A 16944-nucleotide genomic window follows, 5' to 3' on the forward strand; every position below is an offset into this window, starting at 1 on the left:
CACATGTCTAGGATCAAAAGTTAATTGTCCAGGTAAAGTCAACAAAAACATTTTTTTCGTTTTGTTTACAAATGCCGAATACACAATTGAGACAAACAAATGGTTGAATGCATCCAAACAGTGTCAACATATACAGTAAATACTTAATGAATTTTATTCAAGTGGCTACAGTTTGACTGTTCTGTAAAATTTCACTCAGGAGTGAATTATAAACCTAAACCTTTAAATTATTTATGAGTGAGGTTTATTGTTTTATTTATTTACATTCGAGCCATTACTGTCCTGTTAATCACCTCTTCATTTGATCATGAGTATTTTGTAAAATATGTTTCAATATCAGTTCTATAATTAATAGTTGATTATTCATATTTAATAATAATGATTGAGATATTACTGCAATGAGGTGCATGTGATGAATTAATGGTACAGGCACTCTTAATAGCCACAACTGTGCGTAATAGTCGCATGAGTGTGTCTACATCTATATACAGTATTGACAATTGTGGGAGTGAAAAGGAAGCTTGTGCACATGCGCCCATTTTCCACAATAACTCTAAAACAGAATCATAGGTCTGTGCAGCTTTATAAACTTTGTGTACACATAGTTGCAAATTTCTACCTCTTGGTGCTCTGCCTCAGACTGCCTCAGAAGAACAGTGGTGACTGTTCCTTCAAAGTGTTTGAACTCGGTGTAGTTCCTACGCAGTGTACCTGGATTGACCCCCGATTGGGTCAATCAAGACATTCTGAGCATGGCGCATCGTTGGGACAAATGCATTTGTTTCAAGTATTCTGTATGTAAAAGTTATTAATTTCTCTAAATATCGAAGTAATGCGTGCATGGCTGTAACAGGCTGAAACAAAGGTTAAAACGGGGTCCTAATCCTGAGTGGAGAAACCAGATGACCATTCTTTTTAAAGAGACAGCGAAGGATAAAGAACTTAACACAAGATTTATCAGTCATGAAAATGCTATAGGCATGAGTTTTTTTCTGCTTGAGTGTATTAGGAAAATATTTATGTTAGTCGAGAGCAGACATGTTTGACTTATTTTGTGATTTCTCTATTCCTGCAGCACTGTGCATACTGTAAGCGCCTTGGAGCATCCATTAAGTGCTGTGCTGAAGGATGTGCTCAACATTACCATTACCCCTGTGCAGGGGCAGCTGGGACATTTCAGGATATCGGGAGTCTCTCGCTCCTCTGCCCAGAACACATTGAATTGGCCATTGACAAATGTAAGTTGGGTACAGTAAATTGTATTCAAAAAGTAAGGTTAATATATCTTGGAGATTTGAATTTTAGTAATTTTATCAACTGCTCGTCTAACAAGTTTGCCTCCCTTATTTTCCTGACTCAAAGGTGTTTCTTAAATTTTCTTCCCTATAGTTGTAGATGATTCAAGTTGCGCACTATGCGATAGCCCAGGGGACTTACTGGACCAGCTCTTCTGCACCAGTTGTGGTCAGCATTACCATGGAATGTGCCTGGACATGGCCGTGACCCCTCTAAGGAGGGCAGGTTGGCAGTGTCCCGAGTGCAAGATCTGCCAGACCTGCAAGTAAGTCACCCTCCGACACCCGATATTACACATCCTGTACTCCACATCTTTGACCGTTTTCTATCTTTCTTTTTTCTCCACTAAGTTTCTCTATAGCTAGTAGGCATGGTTACCACTGGTAGTTTATATAATTTTGTGAAGGACCAACTTCATGTTGCAACCTGAAGCTCAGTCTTATAACCTCTGAACTTGTTTAAAATTTGCTTCAGGTGGACACTGTCCATTGAGCTTAGAACAGCTTTACATAGAAACCCTAGTAATTGTTGTTATATCATGTTATTACTGGATGGTGTTTTATAAGATTGAGTTGGGGTTCATTATATATTGTCTCAAAATATAATGGATGGGATGGAAAATTCAGAGACTGGCTCCAAATTGTCTGAACACTTAATACTGGACAACAAAAAATATTTTAAAATTCTATTGTGGTTATACCGATATGCATTATTATCTGTATTAATAGGCAGTGAAAATAATTATATATATATATATTTTTAAAAAAAGAAATGCAATTTGTATGTTTACCGTCAAGTTCTCTTTTTATTTCTTCCAATTCCTCAGCCTTACTCATTCCCAACCCTGCAATTAGAGAAGCAGCACCCCCACACAACATGACGCACAGCTTCATGCCTTGAGCTTCTGTATAACAGCGTGGCTAATATTTTATCATACTCACATTTCTGCAGCAGCAAGTATTACTTTGTTTGTGTTAAAAGCATGGTACCACAACCTTCCACCCCCCCTTTCTAATAACGAACAATTAAAGTGACAATATCCCTGTATTAACTCTGCTAACAAGCTGTGTTTACCAACACAAACATTCAACTGGTGTATAAAACAGCAATACTGAGGAATAGACTCGTTCACAGTTTAGAGGTAAATCCCACTAATGCCTCTGAGCTGCAGGTTACTAAATACCAACTTTTCTCTGTAATGAGGAGTAGGCATTATGTATAAAATTATTGTCACAATAATTAGTGAGAAATAAACAAAACGTAACTAATTAAATGAGCCCCTGTAATGTTCCCAGAGCAAACATGTTGCATGTCCTTGTCTACACATTACTAGAGGGTCTCATCTTCTGTATATGTTTATCAATATTGGGTAGTCAGTTGGCAAGGGGCAGTCGGTGTGCTCAGCCAGCCGTTTAACTTCTCTGGTAAAAGTAGTGGTTTTATTCAGAATAATTCATGTTTGTTCTGGTTGAATAATATGTCAGTTTTGGAAAGAAATAGATTCAACCTAATAATGCTTTCTCCATTCTCTAGAAAAACTACTTAGTTACTTTTTGCTGATTCATGCGTTAATTTATCCATAACATAATGGCTGAGATCAGGTATCTATAGAAACAACAGATGTGTTCACAATAACGTCAACGTCTCATAGAATATGCACAGTGTTCGTAAGCCTGGGTTGGAAAGTCAAAGGGAAGAATATGCTCAAAAAATGTTAAGGAAACCCAATGATGACAATTCGAAAATGAGAAACAACACAACAATGACCATTGTAAATTAAATCCTGCATATCTTTGTGCCTTTAATGTGCAGTATATCAAATGTCCTTTGCTGGCTCTTTTCATACAACCTTCTCTCTCTCTTTGCAGCAACCCAGGAGAGGACACTAAAATGCTGGTGTGTGATATGTGTGACAAAGGCTACCATACCTTCTGTCTGCAACCTGCCATGGACTCTCTTCCCACCAATGGATGGAGGTGTAAGGTAGGAAAGACCTCATGCTGATTATGAATTTAAAAAAAGGTTTGCTCTGGTTGGTATGTAGGAATATAGAAATATATTGAGTTCAGTAGTATCAGTTACTGAGACATAATGCTGAAGATGCTCGGGGTAATGTTGAAACGATTAGATAAATATATATACATTAATCTCAAACAAAAATCTTTGTAGCAAATTTAGCTATGAGCTAATTTCCATTTGTACTCCATTTGAACAAGTTAGAGAATTATAAACAGTGAAATTCAGTTAAAGTATTCAAGATATGAATATCTCCTCTGAATGAGTAATATGTCGGTTTATATATATATATATATATATATATATATATATATATATATATATATATATATATATATATATATATATATATATATATATATATATATATATATATATATATATATATATATATACGCTTCCTGTAGTTAAGAAGTGATTCATACAGCTGGATTTTTAAAGGCATCGGTTGGCCTCGGTGCCCTAAGATAACAGTTCGTATACATGTGTACATGCGTGTGCACATTAATCACCCGCAACCCAGCCTCACCCTTCACCCTCCAGCAGTGGTGGGCTGCTACTGCGAGCTTGTCACTTTGGCAGCTGGTTAACCCACCACCTAATTTTCTGCAGTGGTCACAGGAAGCCACAGCAAATAGAGGCAGCAGGTGATGAAAGGTCTTCACACTTTGCTTCTATATCTGACTCAGTACAGGAGAAACACAACCCTCAGTCTCACACACAACTGTGTAACTTGCGTCTTCCTGAGCAGCCGCTACCAACCTCTGTCCCCACTTAGAAGGTGTTGTTGTTCTGAGAGCAGTTGACTTACTGAAATGGAGATCAATGAAAAATGAGTCATTGTTCCAGTTTCATTGCATGTATGAGCTCCAGAATAGCAGGCTGGGAAAAAACAGTGTGGGATATTTGATCAAAAATGCTGCCTGCTATTTATTTGCTTGAGCCACCCTGCGGATCGGTTGCTCACAACTGTTGAGACATTTTTTAAATGTTGCAGGACCAGAGTCAACAAGTCTACGCAAAGACATGATGCTTAACCAAAAAGCAAAATGTAAAAAATGAATTGTGCCAAAAACGTTAAAGACAAGGCAGAGAAACATTACCATCCCAATTATGACAAAATTCCACACAAATATGAACAGGATAAAATTATGAAGTGATGACAGGGTTAAAAAACTGATTTACTTTGACATCATAATGTTTGGAAATAACTTCATTCGTTCATTATTTAATACCATATGTCAGGAACAGAAGGGGAGATGGCACCATATTTCCTGCAACTTACTGTAGATTGGCAGAATTTTGGTTTAGTGCTACTACTCTGCTCTGACTCAAATTTAGTTGGATTGAGTCATGGTCTGAAATATATGCACACACTCGCTGTTGGCCTGGACCAGTTTCATGCTCATTTCCCATTTGGTTACTGAATTGCCAAATCTGTATGGCAGAAACACTGTTGTTCATACTGCATTGGATCTGATAACTTTGAATTTCATGGTACTGAGAAGTCTTACTTTGCTCCTCAGAACTGCAGAGTTTGCATCCAATGTGGAACACGTACCAGCGGGCAATGGCACCACAACAGCCTGCTGTGTGAGAACTGCGTACTAAACCAGGACCCTGCTTTGTGCTGTGCGACATGTACTAGCATCCTGGACCCTGAGCATCACAAAGACCTACTGTTCTGCCACACTTGTAAAAGGTAACAAACATTTGTTTATAACTCAAATATCTATGCTGTTCCCTGGTAACTCTAAGGACAACACTAGGAAAACCACAACAATAAAGATCACATTATAGAATTGTCCAGTGATCTCTGTCAAACAATCCGTTATATTCCTCTGCACTCTTTTCAGATGGCTACACCTAGAGTGTGAGCGTCAGAACTCAGGCCAAGCAGATATCCACCCCAGAGAGGACTATGTCTGTTCCAACTGCAGGTCCCCTGCTGCAGAGCAGGCGCTACAGGCAGAGGATATGGATACCGGCCCAGAGCTCAGCCCGCAGCCTGCCTCCATGCACACAGACTCTGAGACTAGCCTACAACTGGCTCAAAAGCACACAGACCTAGAACCTGGCACTCAGCAGCCTCCTGAAATGCACAATGACCCCAAACCGGAGTTACTTGCTGTTCCATTGCACTCAGATCCAGAGCCTGCTCAGGCTACTGTCCAGGAGGAGAAGCTGGCTATTTCAGCCCAGAAGCCTGGTAGGTCTTTGTTCCAAAAGAGGGTTAGATTATACACAGGAAAATAACTGCTGTCATCTCTTTCCTTTCCTTTTTTTGTTTTTCTTAATCGCACCTGGTTCTGAAAACTGTTTCATCAGCATTTTAATCATGTCTCGTTATTTCAAGCAATCTAACTTTTTCAATACATACGAAACAATCCACAGAAGCACCAGGTGATATGACTGAAAATGAAAGACAATCTTTGTAGCTGAGGGTTCATTGACTCAGCCTCTAGGCATGCAGAAGTGGTTGGAAGTTTTGGCTACACAAGACTAAACTGGGCTGAAGTGTCGGCTTTGATGAAGTTCTGAAAGTCGCAGTTGTTGCTGATGAAAGGATTATGAAGAGAGTTGTTTGGAGGAGGGCCAGAGAAAAGGTCTTTTTTTGGAGCATTTTTCGGAGGACTCCCCAATAAGCAGATGGTGTTCAACTAGCCGCAGATTAAAGCGACTCCATTGTCTTTGTAGCTCAGTGTAGTGAAATCTGAAAGTACTTTTTTGTCCCTCCTTTCTCCTGCGGAATGTAGTTTGTGATGATTGAGATTTGAATTGAATCTTCAAAGTTCATCTTGAGGACTACTACTAATATTATACAACATAACATTGGATTCTCACTTTGAGAATAGGCCGGACAAATATAACATAAGATTACATTAGATACTGAGGAGAGAAGGCTCTGTTTAAAAATACATTATAATCATCTTGCAGATCGCTGTATACGCATCTGCCTGAAACAGGTGTGTGATAGTAAAACAAGACACAACAAGTGGCGTCAGCAAGATTCAGACAGACTTAGATTCAGTGACTTTGAAGAAGTATGTTGTTAAAAGTAACCTCGCCTTAAAAACCTCGTTTTCAAATCAGAATAATTTTTAATCTGCTCGATTGTAAACTCTGATGGTGTCATTTCTTTTCTTTTTTTTGTCGTTTGTGCATTTCTAGATTAAGAATATTTTTTTTCAAGGATGCACCTATCCAGTTTGGCTGGCTGGCGCACTTGATCTGCGACCCAACTATTTGAGTCAAAATCTTAGCATTATGGCAGTAACACCGTCCCCACAGTAAACTCATCCTTAACTAGATCCAGTTCTGTTTCTGCTTGTCGCTGGGTTTCTGCTTGTTGCAAGCCTTATCAGCACCTTGAGTCACCTGATGCTGCTACGCAAGTTCAGGGCTGCACCTCCACTCTGGTTCATGTGAGGTCTGCCAGCAGCGGAATGAAGTATCAGGGAAATAAAAAGTGAGATAGGGATGCCAGTGGAAGCTTGGCTGCCCACTCTCGTCTAGCCAGCCGACTCCAGTGGCAGGAGAAAATAGGTTGGAGTAGCATGATGGTGATGATATCAGATCTCCCGTCTGCAAACCTGCCTTGGAGCTACACTGGCTCATTCATGACTGCTCGCACAGCTTGCCTGCTCCACTCACAATACACATGTGTTCTCATTTTACTAGCTGTGTCCTGTGGCCATTAACCGCCTCATCATCGGATGTAACTTGTAGGGGAATGTTGTTTTGTTTGTTAAGAGTACATGTCCCCAGTGTATTGATTTTAAGAGGAGCTTTGCAATATACGTTTCTGCGGGTTGTAGCCTTAGACTACAGCTTGAAACTCATTTGAAAAAAAATATATATATTTACACACATTTCAACTACACTTGAAGCTGAGCGTAAAAAAAGGCAATAATATCACACAGCCTATTCCACAAGCTTTAAACGCATAGATAAGCAACAATTTCAACTACTCCCATCCACAACTACACTATTAATCTTACAGTGAACAAGCTTAACTGAATATTTCTGTTAGCTGTTAGCTTGATAAATTAGCTTGATGTGTAAACTTATAGCTGGAGGGTGAGGCAGCAGCCGCCCCCTCTCTAGCAGCGTTACCTGCAGGCGATGAATCCACGCTCGTGACTGATGTCTGTGTTCTTCATTCAACTTCATGCAAATTTAATTCAATGTTTTCATGTCAGGAATCTTATTTAATTGGTTTTCATTTTAGATCTGTTTCCAGAGAGATATTAATTGAGTTTATATACAGTAGTAGCTTTGCTGGTTTATCAACAAATTGTATTTATTTGAACCCTCTCCCTCCTTCTAATAATAATAAAAAGAATTAGAATCAATACAATTCTGAATAAGGTGTCCTGTATTGATAAGATAAGGTTAATAGAACATATGTATAGACACACACAGAACCACAACTTAGTCACTGCTGCAACCTCAACGTCAGCCATCGAGAAACTAATGGACCATCTTCAACATGTTAACATTTGAATGATCAGATAATGCCCTGGATCCATGGGCCATGCATTTACACCATTAGACCAATCAGATTAAACCCCATTTAGCCATCATCTGCCCTCAGATAAATTAGTGTCAATTTGATGATGACTGAAGTTATCTAGCACGATATCTGAGGAAGAAACAGGAAATATATAGGCACTTAACTTTTCCTCATATAGTGCAGGCTTCGACTTGACTTAAGACCTGTGCTGTATTAGTCAAAGGCGAGTATTTATCTAAACCATCACTGTATTCACTGTAGGAGATACATGTATAGGAAGCGGGGTGTTAATATGAATGAGAACGTGTGTTCAGCTTGGTCAATAGTTGAAGGCAGGAGATGGTTGGAAGCCCATCTCCTAATTGACTTTCTGGCATCGGCACCGGATGAGCACCTGCAAGCTGCACAGTCATGAGCCTCGAGCACACAGACCCTGGGATGTTGGTTGTCATGGTTACTCCCTTCCCTGGCAGAGATGCTTAGCAGGTGCATGTGTGTGTCAGGATCACTGTGACATGGGAACTTGTGGATTGAAATGGAGGGTGCCTCGTTAATACTAGGCTATCTGTACTGTCAGAGGCATTCTGGCAGAATATTGGCTCGAAGTGTGGGTGCCTGATAGCCAGGAATGACTACTTCTATTCATACCAGACTAGTCAAATGCAGTGATGCCTTTTGATACAAAACCAAATGGAGAGAGAGAGAGGATAGGAGACACTACAAAAACAAAGGGAAAGAAAGAGAGAGGGTGGGAATCATTAGATTAATATCAAATGTTGCCCGATACAAGCTTGTCCCCTTTTTTTTAAATTCAGGATTGTGACTGCTTGTAACTCGAAAGCCACCCCCTCTAGTAACACTTCTGTCACTTCAGTTTCAAGGCTCATGCAATAGCTCATTAAGTCAGTACATCAAAATTAATGTTACATCCCCATACAAGATGTCGTGGGAGGAGATATAAAGGGATATATCTCCTGGCACTAATATAGTCATATAAAATTGCTGTGTCAGTTTATTGGCTCTGAATATAATTGTTGATCCGCAACAAATGGTTTGATGTTTCAGCCTTTTCACAGAAAAATGCTTTGGGGTTTTAACTAGAAGGAGAAGACGCTCACATTTTTCCCATGACTTAAGATGTGAATCAAATCTCTTTTTACCTTTTATGGAACCAATGGGCTGAGCTGAAATGACTTGTCTATTAATCAATTAGTGAATGAAAAGAAAAGCAATCAACTACTGATACTTTATGATCAATCATGTATTCATTTTTAAGCAGAAATGGGGAAAGTGTTTCACAAATTAGCAGATTTCCTGCAAAAGAAGACATTTGACGTTTTTTCCTCCATCTTTGGTTTAATAAACACAACATTTGGGAAACACGAGCCAGTAAATCACCAATCCCCTCCCTATATGTGTGACTGCTAGCCATCCAAGCCTAACATTTCTATCTGGTCTATTTCCTTTTATTTGTGATTACCTTTCCGTCCTAATGTGTTCCTCCAGACTTTTTACATGCAAACATTCATATTTTAATATATAATCTCTTTTTAAATTATTCTTCATTCCTTTAGAAGTCTCAGTTGAAGCAGATGCTGAAAAGCAGGTTACTGAACCTTCTGTCAACAAAATCCTCACAGAATTCAAACCAGGTTTGTACGCACAGCTTTTTTTATTTAGTACTTAATCTGCATTGTCAACCCCCACATTGATTTGCATTAATATAACAGTTATTGCTGTTGTAAAATAAATATGATATGTAATTCTCACAGTTTATTCACACTGCTTAACTGCTCTGTGAACTGTTTATGGATACTGTTTAACAACGACATTGACTTGGAGTCTCCCCTCAAAATTCATCTGTTTATGTAAATAACATGAACATTTCTATAGTGATGCTGATCATATTATATTGATTTACACATCTACCCATGTTTAATTTTTCATCTTTCAAGGATGTGCAGAATGTGAACATGTCATGTTTTATGACTACTCTGTATCTCCTCAAACAGAAACAAAACCAGCAGCAACAACCCAGCTCACATCTCCAGAGAGTCCTGCTTCTTCTTCAACTCCCTGCCAGGAGTCTGAGTCTTTTCCCACCCAGCTTTCTACGGAGGCACTACAAACGCAGGATACCACGTTACAAATCAAACCAGCAAAGACAGAGGTCTGCCCTGAACAGGACATGGCCAACCCCAGCACAAAGGATTTTAAGGCCATCATCTCTGCCACCAAAGAACCAAGTACTGCATCAGTACCTTTCACGGACCAACCAGTGGAAGTCTCACTACCCCAGCCTTCAAGTATGGATGTTGTCAGGACTTCTTTTCTGGAAACCGCTCCAAAAGACATTGATAAGGAGACGAGGGAGGGTATTTTTCAAAGAAACCTGGCAGAAACTGTTACGCCCTCAGCCTCTTGTACATCAGAGGAGATGGACACCACACCAGAAAGCAAGCCTAATCTCTCATTTCCCAGCCCGTCTTCAGAGGAGATACCTCTCAAGACAGCTGGGGAGAGGTTGGCTGAAATGGTTTCCTCTCCATCCCACTCCTCCCCTCTGCTTCGCGGGATTTCTCCCAGAGAACCACAGCAGGCCCCAATCCTACCTTCGCTGGGCGACCACGGCAGCGTGATGTCCACCACCACACTCATACCACTCACCCCAAAGATTGGAATGGGAAAGCCAGCTATCACTAAGAGGAAGTTTTCTCCTGGGAGGCCCAGAGTGAAACAGGTAGGAACCAGGACATCACATCAAAAAGGATCACTCATCCTTTTTTAGTGTCCCTGCCCAAATATTATACCACTGGAGTGTAGGCTGATGGCCATGCTCCGAAGGCGGATTTGTTTCTTTAGTTGTTTTTTCTCTGTTGAAACGGCTTGTACGGTTTAGGGTGTTTTTTCAGTTTTTATTTTTCAGTCTAGTTGTACCTTGCAGTACTCACTTTGCACAGCAGGAGAACAGCATGGAGACTTGGGCTCCCTCTCAGCTCCCTGTGCTGTCTTCAATTGTTTGTGCACCACATGACTTGTTAGTCACAGGGTTCATACTGTATTCTGCTGAGGTATTAATTAATTCCTTTTGGAATTGTTATCTTTTTATGGCTGAAACACATTTTACTGAGAGTCCTCACCATATTTCACTTCAGCGGTATTGTCATCAGTCTGTTCATCTCATATCCATGATACAAACATGTGCCATTTTATTGTCCCATCAAGCAAGGACGTTCATCAAGTCACAAATGAAAGTGACCATTATCATATCCATATCCCAGTCATTTCCACATTTCAACTGCAGTGGTGTGAAAATAACTCCAGCATCAGTAAAACAAATGAATTATTATAAGACTCCCTGGCAACGATTGCAGACTCTGAGACAAATAATAAGGGGAAGTGAATCACACCCATGGCTATAATACATTATGAATGATGCTGGTGAGGGTAGACTAATTTAGCACGCAAAATGTATTTTTTATCCCATCACTTAAATAAACATTATATGGCTCTAACTAATTTGTTACACAAGGCCTGAGGACATCTATTCCACAAGATTTGAATGTTGCTCCTCTTTGGTCCAGTATGCTTTTGACTTATGGGTTCATGTGCTGCTGCACTGACGCAATTCCCCTTGTTTTGTCAACATGCCAGACATGCAGTGTTTTCATGGCGAGAGGTGATGGGGCCTCTTTTTCTGCTGTAGGGTGCCATGATGCCCTGGCAGATTCTGCCATGTGAAATGCAACTAACACAACTGTGCTCTGTAATTTTGCCTTTACAGAGAATCTATTAGAAACATGCTTGTGTAACTAATTTGCATGAAAATCCTAACGATTGGCTTTTACATCGAAATGTAACCTAATAACTTTACCTATTCATATTAAGACACATCTAATGCTCTCTCATATCATAGCTCTGCATAGTTGGATGTGTATTGAAGTGTTCCCCAATAGCTCCATTCGAAGCTCAATACATCTCTCTTAACATCTTTCTTTGTATGTTTTGTTTTTCGCTGGCTTTGTTTTTAAGTTGCTGCATTTTGTCGCCCTCCTCCCTCCCTTTCTCTCACTCTCTCACCTGCCCCCCCTTACCTTAGGGTGCATGGAGTCCCCATAGCAGTGTGAGCTCCCCCTTGTCCTGGTCGCCAGACCAGCCAGAGGGGTGGGACGTCCCAAAGACCAGGCATTCCTCTGGCAGCCCCGGCTGGAGCATCAGAGTGGTAAATACTGTGGCTCACCAGAGATGGCAGGGCAGCCGCTGCCCTCTGTCAGCCCTCTGTTTACCCTAGTGACACACACACTCCCTGAGTGTTCCTGAATGTCACTGTGGTCTGTTGTAGTCTGCACTAACAATTACCAACACCTTACAGCGAAAGGAGAATGGTTGAGCTACTAACTTTATTAAGTGGAACTGAAAGATGTGGCTTTGATGATGATGGGTTGTGCTGGCTTTGCAGGTTAATTCAGAGATCAAGGATAAGGTGTCGTAAAATATTCCATAGTCCACAAAAATGTTTGGGTAACAATTTTCCGTGTCGGCGATGGCCAGTTGCTAGAGACATTATGTTTCCGGTGTGTCCATCTGTACCCTGGCCTGTCCGGCTGTACGTCGCCTTGTGAACACGATGCCTTAAGAACACCTTGAGGGAATTTCCTCAAATTTGGTTAAAACGTTGAGTTGGACTGAAGGATGACCAGATTAGAATTTGGTCGTCAAAGTTCACAGTGACCTCACAAGGCCCTTTTGGATTCCTTTCAAATTTCGCACAAATGTTCACTACTACTCTCAGTTTAACTGATTACATTTGGGTGGTCAAAGGTCAAGGTCACAGTGGCCTCAAAAAACATGTTATTTACATCTTGAACACGAACAAGTCTGCTTTTAGGAATTTTTTTCAAACTTGAATTCAAAGATTAACTGTTTAGATTTCATTGACAAAAATTGTCAAGAACACCTGGAGGGACTGCTACTGCACTGGTTGGCGGAGGTAGTGAACCGTAGGACAGTAATTGTAAATGAATGTATGTGGGCCGTTCCCGTGTCAACCATGCTCTTCTGTGCTCTTTTGTCTCTGTTTTACTCAAACTTAAATGAGTATTTGATTTTGTTTTGATATTGACTTAGCAAAAAGTCTTAAGAAGTTGGTTGCCATGGCAACAGTGATGTGCTGAGCAAAGCTGGGTGAGGGTTAATTTGTATGCTGTTTGCAGGGGTCAAGTCTCGGTCAAACAGCATCACACAGTCTGTGGGGAGGTGCAATAGGTGGGAATGGCCTCAGTTCAGATAGACTTTAGTTTGACAGTCATGATTAGGCAGACATCTCCAGTCAGAAATGTGCCAAAGCCACTTTGGAACTTGCTACGGTCGAACAACCTGCCAGAGGCATCTTCTCAACTCTTGCCAGCCGTCTGGCAGAAATCGTAATGTATATCTCAAATAACAGATATTTTATGAACTATTAAAATGTCCAGAATCCAGGTGATATTTTTTTCTTCTAATTGCATTTATATGTTTAATTTCTATTTCTATCTATCTTCAAATATTGCAGATATCTAAAAAGTTTCAAAGCCATAGCAGTGCTGATGAATAAATCGCTTATCTGTACTTGGTAGTAGCTTGTATTTACACAAACAGAGCTCCAGAGTGCGACCAAAAGTCTGTGAAGTGCGACAAAAACGTTTCCTTTGTTGCACCGGTGCACCTTACATTCTGTCTCTGTATTTTAGTGAGTCGTGTTGCTTCCTCATCTCCTCTGCAGAGTTTACACTGACACACCCACAGGCCCCGGGCTGGCCCCGCCCTCACGCACTCGCACACGGACAGTGAAGCAGAGATGAGAAATGGCGGTGAACGAGTCAGTAAATGAACAGTGGCGACAAAAAGTGTGAATTCAGGGTTTCCGCTATGGACCAACGCTGTAAAACGAGTAGCATCGCATTCAACAGTGGTACCCAGCCCTAGTTAAGAAATTAACAATATATATGGGAACTGCCAAGAAAAGGTATAATAGGTGTATTATTGTGATGCCGAAAGGCGCAGTAAAACATTTTGGGTGCACCTAAATGAAAAAGTTAGGCGCATCGGTGCAATGCAAAAAGTTACTTTACAAACTCCCCCACAAAATGACATTAGGTTTCTAAAATTGAACCAGTTCCCCCAACAAACATTCAAGTCTACTGAACAAACTTTGTCTTGAACGAGTGCAAGTGCAAACAAACTTTTGTAAACAACCAAAGCTTGCATCTCCTCAGTTTAGTTGGTTAGATGAGGGTTGGTCATTGTCTAATCAAATTTTGTTTCTGCCTTACAGGGTCGAGGTTCGGGCTTCCCAGGGAGGAGGAGGCCCAGAGGAGCTGGTCTATCAGGTAGACCTGGACGCGGAAGGGCCAGAGGCAAGAATGGAGTGAGTCCCAGCATGAACCCCGGGGTATGTGCTTTTAGCTGGATGGCATCTTGACATCTTTAGCAAATATCAAACTGTATGCAAATCAGCGTTTGCTTCCCCTCCAGCTAATGACATGGATAATGTTAAATGTATTAATTAATATTAAGGACAGAGAAAACTACTAGTTGCATTTTATTGTGACGGTTGCACTTTTCCTGAGGGCTGTTTCATCAATAACTCCACAACATGACTCAGCAGTTGTGAATAATAGATAGTAATATTTCATAGTATGTGTGTCCTAATAAGTCATGTTAAATCATACTGCTTATGCAATCACACTTTTAAGTTTGTGTATTTTCTTCTGTTATGCAGATCACCACAATAGAAACATCATACCCCATGAAAGACGAGGAGGAGAATGCCATGCATAACACAGTGGTCATATTCTCCAGCAGTGACTGTTTCACACTGAAACAGGTATTTGCTTGTTGTTTTTTGTCTCCTTTCTTTTAATTCCTAAGAGTGTGCTGTAGATGTATTTAATTTTAAATATGTCTCCTGAAATTAAATCTGTGCTTAAAGACCTTTCCAACTAGAAGGAATACAATGGAATGTATAACACATTTGTTTCTTACTTTCAAAATTCTGTATATTGATCCTGAACTGAAACCCAAGTTTTAGAGACAGAAATAACTAAAGTTAGTAGTTATTGCAGTTCATATAAAGTAACTAGGGAATTAATCAGTACAGCTGAGGTGATGCTTGTCAATGCACCTATACCCTTGAATGGCTCAATTGAAACCACTTGGTGTTCAGAAGGCTGTTCTCTCTGGGTTTAAGCTGTGAATGTGAATGTGAGCGTGATTCGGGCCCGAAGGTGCTTGCTCACTTATCCTGGTTTGAAAAAATCGTCTTAAAAGGCCAATGTTTCCAATAGAATTCTGTTGTCCTTTAAGTTTGCATTTCAAGGGGCTTTATTCATGTTGAAAATTGACAGTAAAGGATGACTGCACTGTCCTTATTCACCAAGCATGTCTAGTTTAAAGAAAGCAATTTCCTTTTCTTAGTGTTCAGGATGGAAGCAACATAGACACTGACCTTTAAATTATAGTGCCATTGGCACAAATATTTGTTATTTGAGCACAGAAAATAAAATTATTTTAACTGAAAAGTCGGAATATGGGGGGGTTCGCTGCCTCTGTGAGATGAGAACTAATGTCTTTCTTAATTCTAGGACATGTGTGTGGTGTGTGGGAGTTTTGGCCTTGGTGCAGAAGGCCGTCTTCTGGCCTGTGCTCAGTGTGGCCAGTGCTACCATCCATTCTGTGTCGGCATAAAGGTACATTCCCTATTATTTACTCCACACATTGAGTATACTAGAGAATTTAATATATATGCAATCCTATCAAACAAAGACTGACATAAAACTGTATCATTGTTACTTTCATAGATCAATAAAGTGGTGCTGAGTAAAGGCTGGCGTTGTCTGGAGTGCACAGTGTGCGAGGCCTGTGGTCAGGCCACAGATCCTGGCCGCTTGTTGCTATGTGATGACTGTGACATCAGCTATCACACCTATTGCCTGGACCCTCCACTGCAGAACGTACCCAAGGAGAGCTGGAAGTGCAAATGGTGAGTAACTTGGTCATAATCTCAACCAAATGAATTTAGAATTAAATTTGTGGTAAATTTACAAAAAGATTAAAACGGTTACATTTTATTAAACTTTGTGTTATGTTATGTGACGCTCTTCTTCTTCCAAATTAATAAATCTTTATAAGTCTGTCTTACCCATCTCCATTTGAAAATGAGAGAAAATCTTGTCAACTATATAAAATCCGGTCAAGTTCATGCCTTAACTGTTTTTATGTAGAGGGCACTAAGTGAATTTAAAATTACAAATGAACAGGAAATAATTCCATCTTTGAAGCATGTTGACGGTGAAGTGAACAGCCTGGATTTTTGCTGCTCAGTTAATCTTTCTTATGCTCTAAAAACTTGTGTAGAATGACCTCTGTCCTTCGTGTCTCCTGCAGGTGTGTGTCCTGTATCCAGTGTGGTGCCACAACACCGGGCCTAAGGTGTGACTGGCAGAATAATTACACTCGGTGTGCCCCCTGTGCCAGCCTTCTTACATGTCCCATTTGCCTAGTGGACTACAGTGAAGGCACTGTCATCGTGCAGTGCCGCCAATGTGACAGGTGGGCAGTGTTCCTACAAAACCTGTCGGTTCAAAATGACTAAGCTTGATTGATTATTTTAACATAATTTGCTTTTATCTAAACCTCCTCTTTTCTCTCAATCCATAGATGGTTTCACGCCTCTTGTCAGGGTCTCCATTCAGACGACGATGTGGAAAAAGCTGCAGACAGCAGCTTTGACTGCACAATGTGCCGAGCTTTTAAGACCAGTAAAGGTGGGAGTGATTCTTCTAAATGTTTTTTTTTTTTTTACACAATGTTTCTTTTGCGTATTTGTCTGCAGTAGAGTGAATAACCTCAGCCTTGACATTTGATCCTCCTTTTTCTGCTGCTTGTTGTTAACGGCTTTTGTGTGCCCTGTGCTGCTGCAGTTGTGACCAAGGCCAGAGACGCCATTGAGCCTGTAGTGATGACGCAGATTGTCACAAAGGCAAAAGAAATGGGTACGTTCGCAGCTTCAAAACTGACGGATTATAAGTAAAAACAGTAACTTGAATTCATTAAGTAAATGCTCATTGTAGCTTTTG

General features: G+C 40.4%; 1 protein-coding gene across 11 annotated transcripts in view; it reads left to right on the forward strand.

The window, feature by feature from the left end:
* The window catches only part of kmt2cb (lysine (K)-specific methyltransferase 2Cb), a 60283-nt gene that overhangs the window by 16361 nt on the left and 26978 nt on the right, over positions 1-16944 (forward strand). For 9 of the 11 annotated variants that reach the window (XM_034612527.1, XM_034612526.1, XM_034612529.1 and 6 more), the window contains exons 8-22: positions 1076-1238; positions 1390-1561; positions 3165-3279; positions 4839-5014; positions 5169-5521; positions 9403-9480; positions 9841-10568; positions 11928-12050; positions 14142-14258; positions 14589-14693; positions 15451-15555; positions 15667-15848; positions 16253-16417; positions 16526-16632; positions 16789-16860. In XM_034612527.1, the coding sequence (XP_034468418.1) occupies positions 1076-1238; positions 1390-1561; positions 3165-3279; positions 4839-5014; positions 5169-5521; positions 9403-9480; positions 9841-10568; positions 11928-12050; positions 14142-14258; positions 14589-14693; positions 15451-15555; positions 15667-15848; positions 16253-16417; positions 16526-16632; positions 16789-16860 (2761 nt within the window). The remainder of the gene's footprint in view (positions 1-1075; positions 1239-1389; positions 1562-3164; positions 3280-4838; positions 5015-5168; positions 5522-9402; positions 9481-9840; positions 10569-11927; positions 12051-14141; positions 14259-14588; positions 14694-15450; positions 15556-15666; positions 15849-16252; positions 16418-16525; positions 16633-16788; positions 16861-16944) is intronic. The other 2 variants (XM_034612528.1, XM_034612533.1) reach the window with 2 other exon arrangements.

The sequence above is a fragment of the Hippoglossus hippoglossus genome, chromosome 17 (genome assembly GCF_009819705.1).
Source record: "Hippoglossus hippoglossus isolate fHipHip1 chromosome 17, fHipHip1.pri, whole genome shotgun sequence".
NCBI classification, from domain to species: Eukaryota; Metazoa; Chordata; class Actinopteri; order Pleuronectiformes; family Pleuronectidae; genus Hippoglossus; species Hippoglossus hippoglossus.